Source organism: Poecilia reticulata, chromosome 15 (genome assembly GCF_904066995.2).
Source record: "Poecilia reticulata chromosome 15, P_reticulata-male-v2, whole genome shotgun sequence".
Taxonomy (NCBI): Eukaryota; Metazoa; Chordata; class Actinopteri; order Cyprinodontiformes; family Poeciliidae; genus Poecilia; species Poecilia reticulata.
The window spans coordinates 22,917,192-22,939,032 of NC_088844.1; the positions used below are offsets into that span (position 1 = coordinate 22,917,192).

The 21,841-nt window shown below is 39.7% G+C and overlaps 1 protein-coding gene across 7 annotated transcripts in view; it reads right to left on the reverse strand.

Moving 5' to 3' along the window:
• lyst (lysosomal trafficking regulator) overlaps window positions 1–21,841 on the reverse strand; it is a 76,986-nt gene that overhangs the window by 18,124 nt on the left and 37,021 nt on the right. For 4 of the 7 annotated variants that reach the window (XM_081616051.1, XM_081616050.1, XM_008430247.3 and 1 more), the window contains 20 exons: window positions 20,268–20,482; window positions 20,116–20,182; window positions 19,235–19,344; window positions 16,453–16,816; window positions 16,228–16,384; window positions 14,690–14,863; window positions 13,898–14,058; window positions 13,065–13,255; window positions 12,427–12,672; window positions 11,270–11,443; window positions 9,998–10,147; window positions 8,712–8,849; window positions 8,432–8,630; window positions 7,541–7,669; window positions 5,735–6,350; window positions 5,488–5,668; window positions 4,352–4,521; window positions 3,193–3,423; window positions 2,898–3,064; window positions 1,750–1,902 (listed from right to left, as the gene is read on the reverse strand). In XM_081616051.1, the coding sequence (XP_081472177.1) occupies window positions 1,750–1,902; window positions 2,898–3,064; window positions 3,193–3,423; window positions 4,352–4,521; window positions 5,488–5,668; window positions 5,735–6,350; window positions 7,541–7,669; window positions 8,432–8,630; window positions 8,712–8,849; window positions 9,998–10,147; window positions 11,270–11,443; window positions 12,427–12,672; window positions 13,065–13,255; window positions 13,898–14,058; window positions 14,690–14,863; window positions 16,228–16,384; window positions 16,453–16,816; window positions 19,235–19,344; window positions 20,116–20,182; window positions 20,268–20,482 (3,993 nt within the window). The remainder of the gene's footprint in view (window positions 1–1,749; window positions 1,903–2,897; window positions 3,065–3,192; window positions 3,424–4,351; window positions 4,522–5,487; window positions 5,669–5,734; window positions 6,351–7,540; window positions 7,670–8,431; window positions 8,631–8,711; window positions 8,850–9,997; window positions 10,148–11,269; window positions 11,444–12,426; window positions 12,673–13,064; window positions 13,256–13,897; window positions 14,059–14,689; window positions 14,864–16,227; window positions 16,385–16,452; window positions 16,817–19,234; window positions 19,345–20,115; window positions 20,183–20,267; window positions 20,483–21,841) is intronic. The other 3 variants (XM_081616053.1, XM_081616052.1, XM_081616054.1) reach the window with 3 other exon arrangements.

Consider the following 21,841-nt stretch of genomic DNA (forward strand, 5'->3'; position numbering starts at 1 on the left):
AATATTGAGCCACAACAGGTCTAGCAACTATGGTAAGCAGCTGCCGACTTTATTTTCGCCCGTAGAAGAAGAAGCACGCCGTGCATGCTGGAATAGTTGTCAGAACGCTGGTTTGTTAATAAAGTTTGACTGACCTATCTACCTACCGACCTAATAATCAGGTCGCCTGCAGGTCATTTAGCACCACGTTCTCCACGAACATGCTGTGCGCGAATGGAGAAGGGTGACCATTGTCCGGCCACGCCCCGGCCCAGATGAGGAAGGCTCTCCTCGCCGACCGGAGTCGGACTGTTTTGTTGACATTCTTTATGTCAACAAAGTGGCTTTAGATATTCATCCGGGGTGCTTCGACTAGGGTTACCAAGGTACCAGCCCCTATACATTTAAAGCCGGGGGGGCGGGGGAAGAGAGACAGAGACTGCGGCGGCAGCGTGTCGGTTGGTCTGTGTTACCCAGAAAGCAGTTGGGCACAATATCACAACACCAACACCGTGAGTGAAACAATGACTGGGGTAGCCTACTATATAAAGTACTCAGGGACCACTTCTTTATTATTACACATCCACATTTGTAGAGTACGGAACAAATCGCGTCCCGTAGAGGTTCAATACGGGACAGGTGGCAACCCAAACTGTAGCGTCTATTCTATGCGCCTTATATATGAAAAAAGTTTTAAAATAGGCCAGTCATTGAAGGTGCACCTTATAATTCGGTGCACCTTATAGTGCGAAAAATACACCTTATAGCAGAAAAAAATTTTAATGGTTAAAAACCTGCATTATTTGTTATATACGTATTTATAACGGATATAAAAACAGATATAATATTTTGTCATAGATATAATAAGACGACATTGTGGAAAGTCCAAAGAGCCAAAGGTTGCAGACCAACGATTTGTGACATGAAATCCCAATTAAGAAAAATTGATGTTTGTGGTTGCAACAGGAGAAAATGTAAAAAAAAAACAAACAAAAAAACAAAAAACACGTTTGAAGGTGTGAATGCTTTTGTGAAGCGCTGAATAAGTTTCCAGAGAAGGATCTTTAAAAGAGAGGATGATTATACTGCAAAAACACAAAATACTACCAATTATTTTTGATTTAATTTCTAATGCAAATGTCTTGGTATACTTGAAATAAGATAAACAAAAAGAAATATGAGCTTTTTTAAGTCAACGATTCCTCAACATTTATGAAAAAGTACGAGTTATGAGTAAAATAATCTGACATTTCCCCCATATTAGAAGTTAGAATTTGTGGAAAGTTGCATGTAAGTTTTTTTGTGATATTTGCACAAGAAACTAAACCAAAAATTCAGTGTTTTTGCAGTGACGTCTATTGAAATGCTTGACACTACTCATGTAAGCATTCGACTCGAAAGCACCAGCAGCAGCTGAGGATGCCGGGCAACGTTAAACCCTAAAGCGAGGGAAAGGATCCGAGTTCACGGCAAACACGGGAGAAATGCTGGACTGTCTCCACTGTGGGTCAGAGTCCCAGCTACCTGCATCACAGTGGAGCATGTACGACGGCGTGCCGGTGGGGGAGGGGAGAGGGGAGTCCTGGGACAGGAAGCTGAAGGGGGAGGGCATTGGGATTTGGCCATAGGAGCAGTAGTGCTGTCTGGGGATGCGGGGGATAATGGAGTCTTTCATGGCAACGGAACCTTAAGAGCAGGACGACACGAGGATCAACAAAACGGCAGACGGAAAAAACCTTTAAAAACACGCATCAAGTCCCCAGCGTTCACCTGCTATGCTCTTACGCTTCTGATAGATGGCGTGATGCGGAGAGGTCGGCGTGTTAACAGCACTGCTCAGCTTTGAAGGCTCCTGGTTGGCCGTCGTCTTTATGAACTCGATGGCCGACTGGAGGACTCTGAACTGCAAGGCCACAGCCATTTCTGAAGGCACAGATTGAACATGCTTATTTTAAAAGGGTTACCCCATGAGGTTTTAAAAAACACCTTCATTTTATGACTTCAGAGTTCAAAAGGTTATCAAAATATACAAAAACGACAAAGAAAACCCTGTAAAAACTGCATCAAAATGAAGATTAAAGTTAAGGAGAGTACAAGTAACCACATTAAGTTTTAACATGAGTCTGAAACAATCAGATTAGTCGATTATTGAAATAATAATAAAAAAATGTACTACTCAAGTACAGAGACTAAAAAGAAAGAACAAACAACTCAGACCAGTAACTAACCCAAAACTGCACAGAAATAAATACATTTAGCAGTTAAGAGACTTTAAACAATCTACTTGTAAATATGTTTTACCCAAAACTCAAGTGGCATAGTTTTAAATTGTCCAAAAATAAATGACTAAATCTTCTACTAGTCATCTTTTTTGGCTCATTCATTTTTTTTTCCGGCTTCTTCATATTGGTGTTAGGTTGAGCAGAAAAGGCTGAACTTTGCACATTTTGATGTTTTTGCTATAAATGATTAAGTGTACACTAAAGAATTGCTGTTATTTCATTTTAGGCAGCAAAATGTTTGTTTTCAAGATTAAATAAAAGGAACTAATGTATTTCTAATATTTTCTACTAAAAAATGCAATAAAAAAAAAAACAAATCTGCAAAACGTCCCAATTAATTTAGCTGATTAATGTATAAATTGTCAAAATAATAAAAAATTTCATTAGTTGCAAAAGTTAAAAATCTTATTTTAAGGGTAAAATTGACAAGGAAGATATATTCCCAGACAGTCAATTTATCAGCAGCAAAGTGAGATCTCTTTTCTACTTTTTCACGTTTTCTCTCGGAGGTTATTTTAGTTTCTTGCTGCAGCAGAACCCGGCCGCTCGGCTCCGTCCTCCACATCAGAACGCAGCAGATGAGAAGCCCGGCTTGCTGTCTGGGTGTGAGCTGAATGCTAGAAACGCATCCCTCACCCTGGGTGCGTCTCATCTTGCTGGTTTGCATGAAACCCAGCAGGGTAATGAGGTCTTCGATGATGCGGAAGTACTGGGACCCCGAGGAGCTGCAGGAGTGGATAGTCACAGCGACTAGCATCTGCTGGATGTCACACACCAGGAGCTTGTAATCATTCAGGGGGATACTGCAGAATGGCGAGGTAGAAAGTGAAAAACAAAAAAAGCACACAAAGTCATGCAACGCAGAGCAGCAGAAAGTGGATTAATGATTTAATGCCGTGTTACAACTTCTCGTCTGTTCTGGCTGCCTCACCCATTCTCCATGCCGTTCAGGGTAGAAAGAGTGTTGAAGAGCACGTAGAGCAGCCCGTGGTCCAGCAGGATGTCTGCAAGCTTGGGGCAGGCATTGACGAGCTGCAGCAGCATACAAAGGATGTTATGCACCAAGGAGTTCTCATAAAGGGAGTTCTCTATAAGACCCAACACCGGGATGATGCAGCGCCTTCTGAAAGGTGAGATATTTTCCATTTCCTCCAGGTCAAGACTGTGGAGAAGGAAACAAGGGAGGAAAATAAGAGGTGGGATTCACAGACATACAGCTCCAGTGAGAGTGATCAATGTGGGGACTGAGTGGATAATCATGTTTCCAGTCTTATTTTTGAAGTGATGATTCCACAAAAAGTACGTTTTAAAAGCAAGAACTGGGTGAAAAAAGTTGTTATTGATGTTATAATAAGAGACACACTGAGCCAATATTAATTTCTGTATCCATGCCAATATTGAAAAATATTCTAGATCAGGTATCAGTGGCCGAAGCATAAGGGCAGATCTATGCTGTTTAATTGAATGCTTTATTATTTATTCTACATGATATTTAGAATTCCTAATTGCAATAAAATGTGTTGCAGTTTATTTGACCGAGGTAACCAACCTGTTGCTTTTGTCCGTTTCAGTTTCTTTATTATTTATTTGGGCTATCATACTCATTAATTACCCTGACTAAACAAATTAAAGTTGGTTTTACATGTTTGACCAAGTTATTGGTGTATTTAAGGTAAGGTAATTTTATTAATACACATTTTCAGCAACAATGCTGTTCAAAGTGCTTTACATGAATTAGAAGAAAATAGAAACTGAACTGTATTGGTGCAGAGTTATCAAATAAACTTGTAATTCAGTACATTTATGTTTTCAGTCATTTCAGGCCTTGTTCTCCGTTTTGGCCGATACTAAACCTCAGATAACAGTATCAGTATCGGAAGTGAAAAAAGTCGATCGGTGCATCCATGGCTATAATCAACACAACCATCTTCTGAAGAAAACGGTCCTGGTTAGACAAGACAAAGATTGAGGTATTTGATAGTAAAAAGAAATGTGTTTGGAGGAGCAAAGGTGATGCTTTTAAACTTAAACGAATGCTCCTACCAAGCAGGGTGGTGGTAGTGTCATGCTTAGGGGTTCTGTTGACTCACTCTTCCTCTAGGCCCATGGGTCGCCCAAACAGCATCTCCAGGAAGCACTCCAGCAGCCCCTGGCTGCCCTGGTGGATGTACAGCTGGTTGGCCAGCAGCGAGAAGCCGTGGTTCTTCAGAAACTTCTCCTTCTGCTCTTTGAGAGCTCTGCTGAAATAGGCGTCTAGGAGCTGGAAGCAATAAAGAGGAAAAAAAAAGTCTTTAAACTACGGCTATCAATGCCAACACCTTATCGCATGGGATTAATCTAAAAAGTTTAGATTAATCTCTCCAGCGGAGGCAGCGTGTTACACGGCCTTGTACTGCAGTCAACAATGTAGAGTCGCAAAGATGAACGAGGAGAGTCACAAAAACAAGCCATGGACGTTTGATACTAAATGATGAATTATCCTTCCACTATGGCTGAACAATAAATCAATAACTATATATTGTGATGCACACATGATCAATATGAATAAATAAAACATCTGATAGGAAATGTAATATTCATTATATAGAATATTCATTGATTCAGATTGATACTTTGAATTTAAATGTGATGGATTATTATTGGATTATACTCCAGCTACCCCGCCACTCCCATTACAGGACATTCATTGATTTTCAATTCACAACCGCACTGCATTCTGGGAAATGTAGGCAGAGGAAAGACTTTAGCCGCTCAATCTCTCAAACTAAGCTAAACAAAGTTGGTGGCAGTAGGACTCTCGCACTCTCTGAACCATTTGAAAGAAAGTTTGTTGCAATTTGTTCTTATATGTTTGACCATGTTAACCTATTGTTTTAGTCAGTTTCAGCTTCTTTATTATTTATTTTACATCGGCTGTTCTAGTCCTAATTGCCCTGACTGAACAAATTAAAGTTGAGTTTACATGTCTGACCAAAGTTGTGGAGGTATTGGTGTATTTAAAAGTGCTGTACTTTTGCAGACTTAAATATAATTCAGTACATTTATGTTCGTGTTTCGAAACAAACATTTTTTGTCAATTCAGGACTGTTTTCTGTATCGGATCGGTATTGGCTGATACCTAACCTCACTGTATCGGTTTCTGTAGGGGTAGTAGAAAAAAGATGACTGGGGCATCCCTACTTTAAACCACAATAATCCAAACAACATGACACAGATTTGGACCCACCTTCATGACGCCTTGCTGGATGAGCGGTGAGGGATGATTGACCAATACGATGAGCGCCTCTGGCTGGATCAGCTTGTCCATGACTTCCTCAAGCATGAGGTCAGGCAGCAGCAGCAGGACGCCCCTCAGGAGATCATAGAGTCCGCAGCAGATCAGCACCAAGCAGTCCTCCGTACTGGACCTGAGAGATAAAACATGTTATAGTACTGACTTTATTAAACTGGAGGGTTATTTTTGCTGTATTGACCTGTCATTGGCCTCCGTCTTGCTCTGCGTTCTGTCGGAGCCGGGCGAGTACGTGTAGCTTTCCCAATCTTCAGGCATCGAAGCCCGATCGGCTGCACTGGGCCAGCGGGCGACTGCTAGCGAACCATTTGAGAACGGGAAGGCCAGACCCAGACTGGTCAGGTTGCTGTGGCTCCTCTGGAAGGACTGGATGCCCTTCAGGCTGTCGGGGCGACGCGGTGCCTCCTCGCTGGCCCAGTCCTCAGACTCCACCCCCCCCACGCTGCCCTCTGCCAGACTGTCGACTTCTGCCGCCTCGTCCCGGTCCTCCTCCACGCTGATGGACGGCGTCCGTGGCGCGCCACCCTCCCCCGCGTCCTTGGAGTCGCAGATTGTCTTGGCGGACTCGCAGCTGCTCAGGAGCTGCTCGTCGCCTCCGACCTTCTTGAGAGTCTCCGTGCTGCCGAGAGCCTGCTGGGAGGCCAGGGAGACGTCGTCGCCTTCGGCTGCGTCGCCCAAGCTGCTGTGGCCGACGTGAGGCGTCACCAGAGGCGAGGAGTATGGAGACGGAGCCGCGCTGGGAGGCCGTAAGGATTGATCATCACCTACGTGTTCAGGCGAAGGAGCTAGAAGATGGCCTGGGAAAGATACCAGTTTACCTGTTCAGGCATGCTGTGTAAGGCTTCAGTAAAAAGTTGTCAAATCTTTGCTCATGCTTATTTAAACCTGTTATTTCTCATAATTAATTTACCGGACAGTTTACAGGATCTCTAAGACCGTTTGCTGGACTACTGCACTGTGAATGTACGTAAGGTTTCTGCTTTCTATGCAATCATACAAAAACGCACCACAAGTGGTATCAAATATGGACTTGGATGTTTCTTCAGTCTGCAGAATTTCCATGTAAATATGGGAGATTTCTGCACCTGCATCATCAGTTTAGTCTATAATATATAAGAGAAAATATCATCAGTGTTTTAATCAGCAAAATATGCTGCTGCAGAGGTTTTATTGTTTTTTTAAAGACGTTGCCTAGAGTACAATTTGGTGAACAGTTATTTGTTCTGTGTAAATGTGTCAGTCTGAAGCAATTATGCTAACAAAATCTACAATTTGCATTTTATTTTTTTACCTTCACTGATTGAACTGATCCCAAAGGCTATGAAGCATAACTTTTTTAACTTAAGCCTAAGAAAGCTATAACTCTCATTGGTCTCCCAGCAACTTGCCCATAGGTACAATTTGGAGGTGTGTGCTCTACTATCAAACTCAGAACCCTTTTCCATGCAATGTGGCTTTAATTTCCGTCATTCCTTCAGTGAGTTGTACGATGGAGTATTAGGATCAAGCTAATTTTTGTTTATTTACAAGAATATAGTCATAATATTTGTAGAATAAAGATATTATTTTACCACAAGAATGTCTTAGAATTATGATTTTAAAAAAGCAGTTTAATGAGAAAAAAGTCTGGTTAATTTTTCATGTTGGACTTCTCATAACATTTCTACATCATTCTCCTAATATTTTAACTTTTTTCTTGCAATTATAAAAAAATATCTTAGCCTGGCCCTTATATTTTGTTGTAGAGTTGACCTGATTTCCAAATCCAAGTGAACAGAAGCTGTAAAACACGACCATCAAACAAGATGGCCGCCCCGCTCAGAGTGCTGACATCACTCTGAATGACGGAAATCCAGATTTTAAAAAAATTATATTTTCAAAACTGAAAATTTGATTAATGGGTAGAATCAATGTATTGCCCAGCTGTAGGACAAACTGATCATTTGTACTTAATGCTATAGAGCAGAGAGGTGAGCTGCACTTGTACCTTCATGGGGGCCGTCAGCAAAAACAGTCGGGGAGAGAGACACGACGGAGCTGCTGGCAGACCTTCCTCCGCTGTTGGAGCGTCTCAAGTACATAATGGACTGCACCTTTTCCTGGTACAGCTTCCCGTCTGAGAAACATCAAAGAGAGCTCAGAGCTTTGAATCACAAAGGCTTTAATTTAAAGGGCCAGTATCATGTATTTTACAGGCATACAGTGCAATTTTACATAATTTCTTTCAATATTCTAGCAGTTATTTACAATTTACAGTCCATTAAAAGAGTGTTTCATCAGATTAAAATGAAGAAAAATGTGCTTCCTGCAATGGCTGGAGTGAAATTACCGTAATAACCCAATATTGACTGTAAAGCGCAAAGTCTCCTCTTTCAGAAACTGTTGGAATTTTTCAGACAGCGCAAAGTATTGTGTAGTCACAGTACTGCAAAGTTTACTTGTAAAAAATGTGTTGTGGCCGCCCCATTCAGCCGAACAGAGTTAACCAATTTAGCAATGTTTCTACCATTATATGAGAAGTAGCTGGTATAATGAGCTCAGTAAATGTTTCACCAGGTGGTTGCTAATCGCTATTGGCTAGTCTGAAGGAGCCGAGTGAGAAAGTCATGGAGGAGTGGTGCTCTGTGAGGCAGAAGCTTAGAAATTGCAGCTCAGAAGAGGACCTGCGTCTAGAAGGCGGGGCTAAGTCCACTCAGGCGTTTTGCACAGCTGAATGGCTGCCATGGAGATTAAAGGATTTCTCAAACATGCATTTCTCAAAGCACCACTCCACATATGTTTTTGAGGAGGGAGTAAGATTATAACATGATTTGAAGCTCAACAAAGTTAATTTTACATGGTACTGCCCTTTTAAAGGTGCTGCGTTCAGCTTCCTTACCGATGTGCAGCGAGAAGTAGAAGCTGGATGGAGTGTGACAGACGTAGGTGTTGGTGGGCGGGTGAACGGCCAGCAGGAAGTTGCAGATGAGCTTCAGCAGATCCATGTCTGGAGGAGAGCCCAGCACTTCCTGGATGATTTTGATGAAGGACAAAGACACTTCCTGAGGGATGGAGGTCAGATAGTCGTCCCGGTGCTCCTTAACAGAAACACATTCTTAGTAACAGCAAAAGAGAGGAAGTGGAGGCGACATTAGAGCTGCGTTATTCGGCTGGGTTACCTGTAACACCTGGCAGGTGAGCAGGAAGCGATGCACGACTTCAGCGTTCAGGAACTGGCGGATGTTGTAGACCAGATGTGGATGGTGAACCCTGATGAGGATCTCTAAAGCGGTAAGCAGCGTTTCCCACACACCACACTAACAAATAAAACAAGAATATTAGGTTAATTACAAACACACTGATTTTATTATTAGGCACAATTTATCTGCATTTAACCACAAACGTAGGGTTTATGATGAAGGCAAAAATTCTTTCCCTCCATCAAATTAAAGCCTCCATCTTTATAAGTCTTCAGTAGAAATATTTGAAATAAATAGTCAAAAAATATAGGAAATTCACCAGCTTTAAACACTGAATGTTGAATCTGAAATATTCAGAATTGTTCTGTATTGTGCAAAAAAGAAAACCTTATAAGCAGAGTTGGGTAGTAACAAGTTACATTTACTCACTTTCACAAAAACAGATTGATGCAGAAGCAAAGACAGGAGGAAAAATCAATATATTTCCAATTAAATTATTGAAGACCTCATGACTCCATCTGAATGGATGACATTTACACACCGAGCAGCCTTGTCAGGATTGATAAAAGTCTGATCTGTGACCAGCCTCACTGCAGTGGCCGTAAATCTTCAGTCCTTTAGGACTCTGGAAGCTTCAGGTAATAAATGCTACAACCATAAAGTCTTAAATGTTAGCAGAGTTGGGTAGTAAATTAAATTTACCTCAGTAACGTTTTGCAGTAATGTATTTTTAAGAGTGTACTTTTTACTTTTACCTGAGTAATTTTCTTATGAAGTATCACTACTCTTGTTTAAATAAAGAAAATTATCGAACTTTTCCCAAAGAAGATGGATGCATTTTATTCAATGAGATGTTGGTATTTGCAGAAAAATGGGTATATAAAAAGTATTTCTGGTATTTTAGTTTCAGTGTGGAAATTCAATGCAATTATTGCAACAACTAGCTAAAACCGGAGTTTGTTATTCGATAAACACAACAGGATGAACTTTTTTTTTTTACAAACAAGAAAACATATTACTTGTAGTTTTAGTGAAATATTGCAGGAAAAATGAAAAATGGTTAAAAAACTGCATTTGTTGTTATATTTATATTCAAAAACACTAGTTGGTTCATTATCACTTTTAGTCATAGTTATATTAAGAGCCATTGTTGAAGGTCCAAAGAGCCACTTATGCAGGTTTCAGATCCCTGCTCTGGAATCTAAATATTAATTAATATCAGTTTTAGACTTCAAGACAAAACTGATGTCGATGTGTGCGTTCACCTCAGCCTTAGCCCAAATCTTCCAGTCCAGCAGGATGTCAGAGAGCAGCCTGATATCCTGAACCACAGCCACAGATTCTGGATCCAATCGAAACTGGCCGTCGTCCCCCAGGATGAGGACCGGTCCACTACAACAGCCGTCCAGCAGAGTCTAAAAAGACGGGACGAGTCAGTGTTCAGACTCATCAGGCACACACCGAAACAGATTGATGCAGAAGCAAAGACAGAAAGAAAAAAATCGATATATTTCCAATTAAATTATTGAAGACCTCATGACTGCATCTGAATGGATGACATTTACACACCGAGCAGCCTTGTCAGGATTGATAAAAGTCTGATCTGTGACCGGCCTCACTGCAGTGGCCGTAAAGCTTCAGGTAATAAAGGCTACAAGTGTAAGGTATTTTTACTACACTTTTAACTTTTACTTGAGTAATTATATTATGAATTATTGCTACTCTTCCTTTAAAAAAAAGGAAGAGTAGTTGTTTTAATAAAAAATTGACCAGATACAGACACAGACACCTGCAGATTTTGTTAAAGTTTCATAAGTTTCACACTGGAAGGAATTGATTTGTAAAAAAAAATTATTTTCTTGATTTTGCTGTTCTGTAATTATGTTACATATATGAATCATTTTGGTCTTTAAAATACCAAAATCTCCACATAACTTTATATTTAAGTACGTCTGATAATATGATTTTTTACACATTAAATTATTGATTATCTGATCAGTTACTTGATTAGCATTTTTATCAAATACTTGAGTATTTTTTTCACTTGAGTTAAAATGTTTCAGTACTTTACCCTCCTCTGCCCACTACTAATTAAGCCGTATGATGAGGCTGAAGGGTTTCATCAAAAGATATAAAAGAGATTTCAGTTTCAGCTTGAATAGAATAATAAAAAACGGTGAGAATAAATTGTAACAGTAGCGCAGCATGTTTCCTTTCAAACTGGAATAATTACGAGAACGTAGCATCGCTAATCAACACACAATAAAGATGTGAGGATGTGTAAACCCTAAAGACAGACATGCAATCAGAGGAGCTGCGGACGTCAGTGTCACATCAAACCAGACGGAGTCGGTTTCAGCGCGGCTCTGTTACACACACAGACAGAGGGTCAAGTAACAGCGGGGTCACTGACACCGGCTCAGAGAGGAACCGCTCTATCGCACCGGATTAGATTCACAAACCTCCGCCCCCAAAAAAAACAAAAAAGATGCAGCACAGAGGAATAGGGACAGCAAGGGGTTCAAGGTGTGACTCACTTTCAGCATATGATATCCTACGATGCATTTGGACTTGATGAGGACCTGATGGATCATGGAGTAACCATGGTAACAGTCCATTTCATGGATGCGGTGTTGGTTGTGCTTGCAGAGAGACAGTAGCACTCGCAGGGCCAGAGCCTGGGTCTTCTCGCAGTCACTGAGCTCCACCGTCTGGACGATGCAAAGCCCAGAGACAATGGAGAGAAATAAAAGAAAATCCAGGTCACATTAGACTTTGAACAAAAAGGATGCACAAAAATACAACAAGTTAAAACGCAGACAATGTTTTCACACTATAACAGAAGCAAACCGGGATGATGGAGTCAAATTGTCAGAATAAAATGAATATCCAGTTGCTCTGCAACATAAGTTTAATGCAGAAAACATATTTTAATACAATATTTCTCTGAAAAATTGCCATCCTAATTCAAATTATTTGCTTATTTTGTTCAATAACCATGCAAAAAGATAAATAGGCAGAACAAATACATAACAGCAGCGCTGTTCAAACTTTTAGAAGAAAAAAAATGTTAGGTTAAAATTAAAATACTATATAATTTCATTGTGAATTCTTTTACCTTTACCTTCTCAGCAAAAACTACACATTGAACATGTTATTTGTTTTTTTGTTACTTTTTGGTGAAATGTTTCCTATTTTGTTGGTCTGAAAAATAGTTTTAAGACTATTCTTCCAAAAAATAAATGAAAACTTTTAAAATATAACAAAAGTTACTTTGAAAATCATTTCTGTATTTAGCCATATTTACTCAATGGGTGTTACATACTATGATATTAGAACAAGCACAAACATACTTTATGTTATAGTAATATTAATCAATTTTATTTATAATGCCCTTTACATCTCAAAAGCCTCATTCACATACTGAAGATGAAGCTACTGTTTAGTAGCCACAGCTGCCCTGGGGAGTCTGACAGAAGCAAGGCTGCATTTTTTTTATTTTTATTTTTTACAATAGTGTCAATAATCTGCACGATCTGTTGAAAAGCCAAATTTGTTCCATTCTTGAACTGCAAAAGTCCCCAAAAATCCCTTTGGACACCAGCGATGAATGGGTAATAATAAAATTCTTAATTTAAAAGACATTAAATTATTAATTCAAATTATTAGCATGCATATAAATTAGATGCTCTACCTGTGCAAAAAGGAAAACAAAGTTCCCCGTCCCTCCGATCTTATGCAGTACGCTCTGCAGGCCGTGGGTTTCGGAGGGAAGCAGAGACCTAAAGGCGTTTGCGTCCAGTGAGATGCTCTGCACCTCTTTGGAGCTGAAGGGCCGCTGGGTGACGACCGTCTTGGCCTGACCTTTCAGCCTGATCACAGGCTCGTATATGGTGTAGACTCTTGGACTGCTGGGGGCGTAAACTATCGCCAAGCTCTCCTGTAAAGAAACAGAAAATGCCATCACAATTATCTTTTCTGTTTGTGGTAATTTCTGATATTCGATCTGCTTTGTATTAGTTAAGATCCCAACCACAAAGTCAGCAATTGGAGCATTTACACTTGCCATTACAATCTGCACAGCTATTAACTAATCTATTAATATTTAATGTTCAGTCTCACTTAAATAGCTGCAGCGTAATTGTAATAATTTTTTCCATGCGGGTGAAAATGACTTCCTGTCGCGTGTCTCAGAAAATCAAATTTGATCTCAGAAAATCAAAAGGAAACATTTCCTTTTTGAAAAAGATGCTTTTATATCTGCTTTTATATCTGGTATGAATAAAAGTGACAGCACTGAACACACTATGAGTCACCAAATGTTTTACTTACAACCAGTGCTGTTGTGTCAATGTCCTTGTTCTTCATCAGGATCTCTCTGACGTGTTCACACCTGAGGCCTTCCTGAGAGACGAACTTGGAGATTGAGCCACTCGACTTGCCGTATTTGCAGGGCATGATTGACGTGAGGTCCGGTCCACTGGAGTAGAGGAAGAAGGCCTCCTCAGATCCTATCCTCGACCCTGACACAAGCAAGTACACGACAACAAGAGTGAGTCTCTATCTCTGTTTTGGGAAACCAGGTGCACCTTATGTTTTTAAGATCTTGTTTATTATTTTTTCCACAAAAAGTGTTTCCTAAACGTAATTCAATCAATGCTGGAGAGGCAGAGTTTGCATGAAAACATCAGTTTTTAGGCGAATTCAGTCTCGTTCTTTAACATAAATCCTGACTCTACCACTAGAGAGCAGCAGTGAGGTCCGACTTTAAAGTGATGAAGTTTAAAGAGTTTATGGATTAGGACATGTAATAATTTATGGGTATATAATTTCATTGAGATATGACGCCTCAATGTCAAATTACAACCACAAACTTTTATGTATTTTCTTGGGATTGTTTTTGATAGATCAACCCAAAATAGTGTATAATTGTGATGAGGAAAAGGTCCCTTTACTTGGACATGTCGAAATAAAACCCAGAGCAACATTGAATGTCAACCCGTGTTTAATTTAATCTCAGTGTTAATCCAGCTGTTCCTGAGTCAGTGAGGAAAAAAACCTCGAAGTTTCCAGTGAAGGGCTGAGAGTTGATCACACGGGGTTGATATTCTTGTAGAGCTCAATCCCTGTTAGAGAGAAGGTGATGTATATAACAGGAGTCCTACCATTAAAGAGAAGCACAGTGCCCATGCTCCAGCGTCCCGCGTCCTTCCCCAGCTCCTCTGACGACACCGTGCAATGGCCCAACATGCAGAACGTTTTGTTGCTGTCAGATGATAAACTGGACTTGCGAGGGAGCGTGTAGTCCAGAGAAACCTCACATTTCCTTAGTAAACAAATAAAAAAGCAACTTTAATATTGAGGAAGTGACAGAAGTATGGCTACAACTAACAATTACTTTAGTAATCCATTGTTTTAATGATTAATCGGATAAATCCAGCATCACATAAGTCTATTTTATGTATATTTCAAAGACATAAAAACGCATATAGGGAATTAATTAAACATAAACATTTTATTGCTTAAAATGCAACATCAAATAATTTTTTAAGTGTACGCCTGTCATTTGTAGCAAACTATGCATATGGAGTTTAAAAAAAAAAAAAGCAAAAAGCTTTCAGCCCATTCTCCTTGAATTAACAATACATTGCTTTGGCTGAGCTGTTGATTATTTTTTGCATTATTTGATTAATAATTTGACAATAAAAAATGCTTAATAGGAGATTAAGTAGTTTTGGGTAGAACATACTTAGAGACAAATGTGTTTTTTTTCCTTTTAATTCAGAATGTGTATCTTTTTAATACAGTATTGGTTTAATCAGAGCTCTGACTGTTATTTTTTCAGCTCCAGTTAATAATCAATTCCTAAATCAGTTGACCAGTATTTCAATAATCACAGGATTAATCTGATGGATTGTTTTGCCAAAACACTGCATATTTCCGACAGGTTTTCTTACCAGATGCCACAAACCCACACGACAACGCGGCCGTGGACGTTCTTCTTGCCCTCTGGCTGCTGGCTGTAAGTGAGGCCGAGGTGCTGCCACTGCCCTCGTCTGAACATTCCCTCGACCGACTCTGCCTGCGCCAGCAGCCCGGCTTTTATGTCGTCATTCGGGTCTATGCAAATTCTGAGAGAGCAAAGAATTACAAATGCATGTAAGTTTAGATCCTAGCAACAGCACACCTTAGAAATAGCAGCAGCCTGGATGGAGATGCCAGTGGAGATGTAATAAATCACTACAACAGCAAGAATTTGGATGGAAAAAGCTCATAAGACTCTTTATAACATCCTCGGAAACGGCACCAAGATAGGAATCCTACTTGTTGAGAAAATGCAGAAATGAAAATGCAAAACATTATGTTTTTTTGGGACGGTCCAATCATTAAAGATTAATGGGAAGAGATAAATAATACCAAATAACATATTTTCAAGAAACCAACTTATGTTACTTTGGTGATATACCCCAAAAAGTTTCAAAAACAAACATGTCCTCGGGTCAAAATGACCGAGATTTGTATGTTTTCCCTATACACAGAAAATGAGGACAACAGGAGGGTTAAGAACAAGAAACATAAAAATAGCTATAGAAGGACAAATAAACCTTATATCACTGCATGAATATAACATTTAGCATATATAAAATGAAATAAATAAAAGCCTCTCTCAAACACAAGACTGAACAATTTAAATCTAGGTGGCAATGTTGCGTGGACTATGTGAAATTCAGAAGATCTTATCTTAGTTTTAGAGACCAAATTTAATAAAAAATAACCTTATAATGCACTCTGTTATAGTAGATAAAATTTATAATTATTTAACATTGTTTACTTTTCTATTTATTTCTTTATATTTCATAGTATATACTTTCTTTCCTCTTTCTTTTACATCATTCTGCTTTCTATTCCAAACATTGCAATCTTTCTCTTATTGTAATTGTTTAATTTATCATGATGCAAATGTGTATTTTTCTCCCTAAAGGTGACATATTATGTTTCCTTGAACAAGTTGGAACACATTTATTTATATTTATATTTCCTTTAACCAGGTAAACCCTGTTGAGATCCAGATCTCATTTTCAAGAGGGACCTGGGCATTCAGCTTCGAAAAGCATTAGTGGAGCCTCCTGCACAAGCAACAAGAATACATAAGGTGGTTTCTGGATGATAAGTCAACAATAAAACACTTTGTTTTTCCAGCAGCCATTGTACAGCGCATACAGTAGTAAAACCAGTTGACCAAACGTTCTGGAACTCTACTTTGGTTGCTAGGTGACCAGCAGAACTCTGCTGGGGCTGCTAGGTAACGGGCAGTACCTATTGCCAAAAAACAGCTGGATGGTTTTCTTTAAGCGCTTGGGTTGTTTTTAGAGGCAGTAAAGGCCCAAATGTCATCATTAAAATTGGCATTATGATAAATTGTCTTCTAAAATTGCATAAAACGCTAAAAAGTAGAAATAGAAACTTATTCTGCACATAAAAACTTCATCCTCACCTGAAGGTGAGAGAGCCTTTGGAGAAGTCTGCCCACACTTGAAGCATCAGCGCCTTGGAGCCCATGGAGAGAACATGAACAAGGTTTTCTTCTGCTGACTTTGCTCCAGTCTGAGGTGAAGCATGATGGATCTCAGATGCAGGACGGACGCTTTCTTCTGGAAAATAAAGCAAATCTTAGAAACTGCCCGTCTTTCAAGTGGATCAAGCAGTAAAGAATCCCAACCTTTGTCGTCGATCTTCTCCTCCAGCTCCGTCACCCTCAACCACATCGAGGCGCTGAAACCGGGGGCCATGTGGGGCCAGCAGTTCTGCCCCACAAGAGGTAGGTGGAGAGGCGCCGTGTGCCAGGGGGAAGACCAGAGGTGGCTCGGTCGGTACTCTGGTTCCCCCTCCCTGCGACCAGGAGAAAGTTTCCCCTTCCAAAGCAGACTGACGGCTTTGCCTCCGGCGGTGCCGCTCAGCCTGGAGCCAGGCGATGAGCCTCCGGGTGTTGAAACCCCATGGAGTATTGGAAACGTCAGGAAGTGAAGAGGCTCCATGTCCATGTTGGCTTCGACAATTTGTAGGATACCCTTCAGTAATATAGCCTATAAAACAAAGAAAATTAAAAAGGTTGGGATGAGAGCACACAAAAATCTCAGATTTGACCTTTTATCTTTATTAGCTTCTATGCTCCAGGGCACTTTAAAACGCAAATGCCAGACTCTTAGGTCTTGCTAAAATAAGCTCCTATTTCACACAGGCAACACCCAGGCATCTCTGAATATTAATATTTTTGTCACTTTGAAGACTGTTACACTCAAAAAAGATTTAATATTTTGCTTGTTATTTGTCACCTGGAACCTGTCATTTTATTCAGTAGAATAATATACTAATCAAAAAGCCACCACAGTCATTTTGGACAGAGTACTAAATTGTTGACGCTGTTGTTCCCTAGTAAAGACATTTTTTCTTAAAGGGGAGGTATTGTGTATTTTTCAGGCACACAGTGTCTCTTTATCGCACAGTCAAGTAACTATGTTACCTTCAGTTGTTATAAAAATGCTGCAGATATAAAAAATTAATTAAAAGATATTTTACACTTTGAAATTGGTCTCTGTCTCTTTAAGAAGCTCCTACTCTTCTCACATGTCGCCTTCACAACAACGCTTCTCCTTATTATCATTTGAAACCATTCTGAGGAGCACTGGACTGAGTAGTAGTATATAAGATGAGCTGAGTAGACTCATGTGTTCGCTAATTCCTGCTGCTGCTAGTCTAGAGGAGCTCTGCGCAGTAAGAAACATGGGAGGAGAGCTAAAAAAAAAAGATTTTACATAATACTCTCCATTTAAAAATACAAGAATCCATGTTTTAATTATCTCCACACAGTGACATAGTTTTTATACCTCCTCTGATTGGATGGTCTGTCCCTGCTGATGGCTCTTCATCCAGAAAGGAGTTTGAACTGAGCTGTGAGTAACAAGAACCAGCAAACCTAGCAAGAAAAGCCTTCCTGAAAGGGGTAAGAGACTGATAACCCTCTCAAATTCAATATTACTAAATGTTTGTTATGTGTGTTTATATGCTATGTTTAGCTGTGCAAGTCAAGACCTTGTGTCCAACATAACTCCAAAAAATACAAACTCCGACAAGCTTCTAAAACATTCCCCCCCTTTTTTTTATTTATTTTTTAACGACCTTATGTTAACGTATGTACCGTATTTTCCGCACTATAAGGCTATAAGGCACATCTAAAACCCTTACATTTCCTCAAAAACCGACAGTGCGCCTTATAATCCGGTGCGCCTAATATATGGACCAATATTGAGCCACAACAGGCCTAGCAACTACAGTAAGCAGCCGCCGACTTCATTTTTGCCCGTAGAAGAAGAAGCATGCGGTGCATGCTGGGATAGTTGTCAGAACGCTGGTTTGTAATCTATTAATAAAGTTTGACTGACCTATCTATCTACCAACAGTCTAGAATCAGGTCGTCAGCAGGTCATTTAGCACCACGTTCTCCACGAACATGCTGTGCGCAAACGGAGAAGGGTGACCATCGTCCGGCCACGCCCCGGCCCAATCGTGGAAGGTTCTCCTCGCCGACCGGACTTGGACCGTTTTGTTGACATTCCCTTTAGTGCCGCTCCATCTAGTGGATGCCTAACGTAACTCCAGCCTCTACTGTAGCGTCTATTCTATGCACCTTATAATGCGGTGCACCTTATATATGAAAAAAGTTTTAAAATAGGCCATTCATTGAAGGTGCGCCTTATAATCCGGTGCGCCTTACTGTGCGGAAAATACGGTATTCAAACTCTAAATTATACGTCTTTCAGGTCCTGTGAAACCTGAAAAACAGATAAACATTTAATAACTCCTAACGTTTAATTCTGTAGTTATAAAACTTAAAGATAAAACTTTATTTTTTAGTCGCTGAACTTGTTTATTAGCAATGGCAAACAAGTGATTCTGATTTAATTGTTCATTAGCTGTTGTTTTATATTTCTTTTTTATTATTATTAATGATTAAAAGTGTGTTAGTGTTAATCTTAAAACATTCTAATTCTTTAAATATGCGAGGGTTGCTTTAAAAATTGGAAAAAAGATTAATTATTCAGATTGATTTTCGGTTTATAAACCTCCGTTTGACGTAGCTTAATAATGTAAGAAGCACTGAGAATATTCTCTTGTTGGTAAAAATAAACGTTTCACTCGAACTGAGGCCAAGAACAGCTCTCTCCTGCAGGCTACCACCAAACATACTTGTGCTAATGAGCTGCAGCGTCACATCTCTTCCGCACACTTTGGTGTTAACTGTGTGTGATGTGAAGAGGGCTCCAGGGCCTAGTATGTGTTGATGAATTTCAAAGAACCATGAAGTGCGGAGGGAGAGTGACAGGAAGCGCGTCTTACGCAGAAACTCTAGTTTATTATTAATAAACTGAAACTCGCAGACTGTGATCACAAGCTGGCTGCACGTAAGCAAACAGTAGAGTGCTGAGTGACGGAGTGGTATTTACTGTAGGTGGGGTTTTCTCCAGGAAGAGGCGGATCAATAGGGCCAGCTCCTCTGCTGTAATGCGCTGGTTCACCATGGCAACCAGCAGCTCCACCAGCACCGTCTGGCAATCTAAACACCAGCAATAAAGAACAGGAATATATAAACAGTTTCTATTCAATCTGCCAAGACATGAGCACTTAATCATGTCGGTTTTATTGTCAAACTTGACTTGCAAAAGTATTTACACCTCTGTAAGTTTTTCACATCACATCCGGCTGCAACCACAAACTTCTGTATATTTTATTGCTGTTTCATGTGATAGACCAACACAGTATAGAGCCTTACCATAAGGTGGAAGGACACAGACAAATGGTTCTCACTTTGTCTTAACAAATAAAATGAAGAGCCCCCTGCACTGAACCCCATTGAAAATCTTTTATCAAATATTAGACTCCACTTCATCACAAATATCAAGTACTTTCAAGTATTTTATACAGAAATTAAGCTCTTTCTAAATTCAAGCATTTTCAACAGAAGCACCCATACAAACACCGGGATGGAGAGAGTCTGCTAATGTACATCTTTAAGTCTTGCCACAGATTGTAAATTGGATTTACAGGAGGTCTAGACTTTGACTAGCTCATTCTGTGGTGATGTGAAAAAGTATGAATACTTTTGCAATGGATGGTAATGAAGGAGAAATAACAGACACTGAAGTAAATCTTAAATAAACAATAGAAATAGCAAAATAAGTCCAACTCTGAGAACCTAACTGGGTACAGATTTAGCCAAGTATCTAAGCAAAATATTATGCTTGAACTGTGGGGGTCAAGTTAAAACGTCATGTCTGTAAAAATATGAACTTTAAACATGTTTTCCTGGATAAAATAAATGACAAACCTTTAAAGGAGAGGTCTGTTTGGCTGAGGATGTTGTGAAAACTACAAAGGATGGTTTTGACTCCTCCCTGTGAGAAACCAAAGTGAAGGGTTATGTCAAACCTGCGGGGCAGTGAACACCCAGCACAAAGAGGAAGAGGTATTCAGTCGGACCTGGTCATAGAGCAAGGCGGCGTTGCGGTGGTTGGCATGCACGGCGCCCAGCAGGCTGTGAAACACGTGACCGAGAACCTCCAGGTCCGGCGAGCCGGAGGCAAGAAGCCGTAACTCCATGGTGCATATCTCCGGGAACAGCAGCACGCCGCGCTCCGGCCCATCCTCCGCTGCTGCCGCAAACTCACTCAATCCTGCAGGCTCCACCTTCCCTACTGAGAAAACGTCCAGTCAGCAGGGGAAGATAAAAAAAAACAAAAAAAACCCACAATCCAACAGATTATTAATTGGCCCTACAGACTAGCTAACACCATTAACACGAATAGCCTCCAGACTCCATCCATTCCCAACCACTGATGTTGGAGGAATCTCATGGAAATGAACTAGCCGGAGGTCTGCGCTCAGCCTTGGAGCAGTATGGGTTTCCCCTCATGATTTACAGGATTGCAGCCCTGCAGCCTCTCACACGGTGCCTGGAAGCTCCTTTTATTAATGAAGCTGCTCGTTCCCCTGCGCACATCTGCACTGTTAGTACAAAAACACATAAATACTGTCTTCTGTATATTTACAGTAAGGTCTAGCAGTTTTCCCTGAAGAATGTATAAAGTAGAGAGTAATGCTTGTGACGTATTGGAATATAAACAACCCCAATATGTCTCTGTTCAGAGCAGAACATTTAAGACAGTAAAGATTTTTTCTAGTTATTCGTGATGCTTATGTGGAAAGCTAAGGTTGGAGACAAACTAGGGCTGCGAAATATGGCTAAAAAAATTAACTGGAGATTTTTTTGTATCATATCCAATTTTAATCCATTTTTTTCACTTTCTTTTCTAAAATAAGAAGTAAATGACATAAAATATTTTCAAAATGTGGCTTGGATGAGGTCATGTCAGTGCCAAATTGAGAATTTTTGTTTATTTACAATGTAGTCATAATACTAGCAGAATAAAGATGCAATTTTATAGAAAGAATGTTTGAAAATGAGAAAAATGTTTATTTTAATGACAAAAAAAGCTTCGATATAACAGATTTGATGTGACCAGTTCATTTTGTTCATTCTTAGAAGTAAACAGTTGTTTGTACAATTGTTTCAATCTACTGCTACAGATAATAATTTGAAGTTGACGTGCAAAGTATTTCTATAAAATATTAAGTATTATCTGTGAAACTTCTACTAAAGTATAACTTCACAACTCTCAACATTTATCATTAAATTTTTTTGCTTTTTTGTGTTGGAGTTCCCATAAAATGTATTATTTTAATATTACAATAAATATTTCTATGGTAATATCACAACTTTTTCTATCATATTATTTTGACCCAATTGCTGTGTGAATATTATGACTTTTTTCTCTGAAAATGTAGCAGAGAAAAATGACCTGAATTCAAAGTCCAAATAAATAGAAACTGTAAAACATCATTGCCAAACAAGATGGCCGCCCTGGGCGTGCTGACATCACTGAACTATGGAACATAAAATACATTGGTGAAAAAAAAATATCCCAATGTTCCAAAAATGTTATTTTCAAAAACGGAGAATTGTTCAATTTAAAACAGAATATAAAAACACCAAA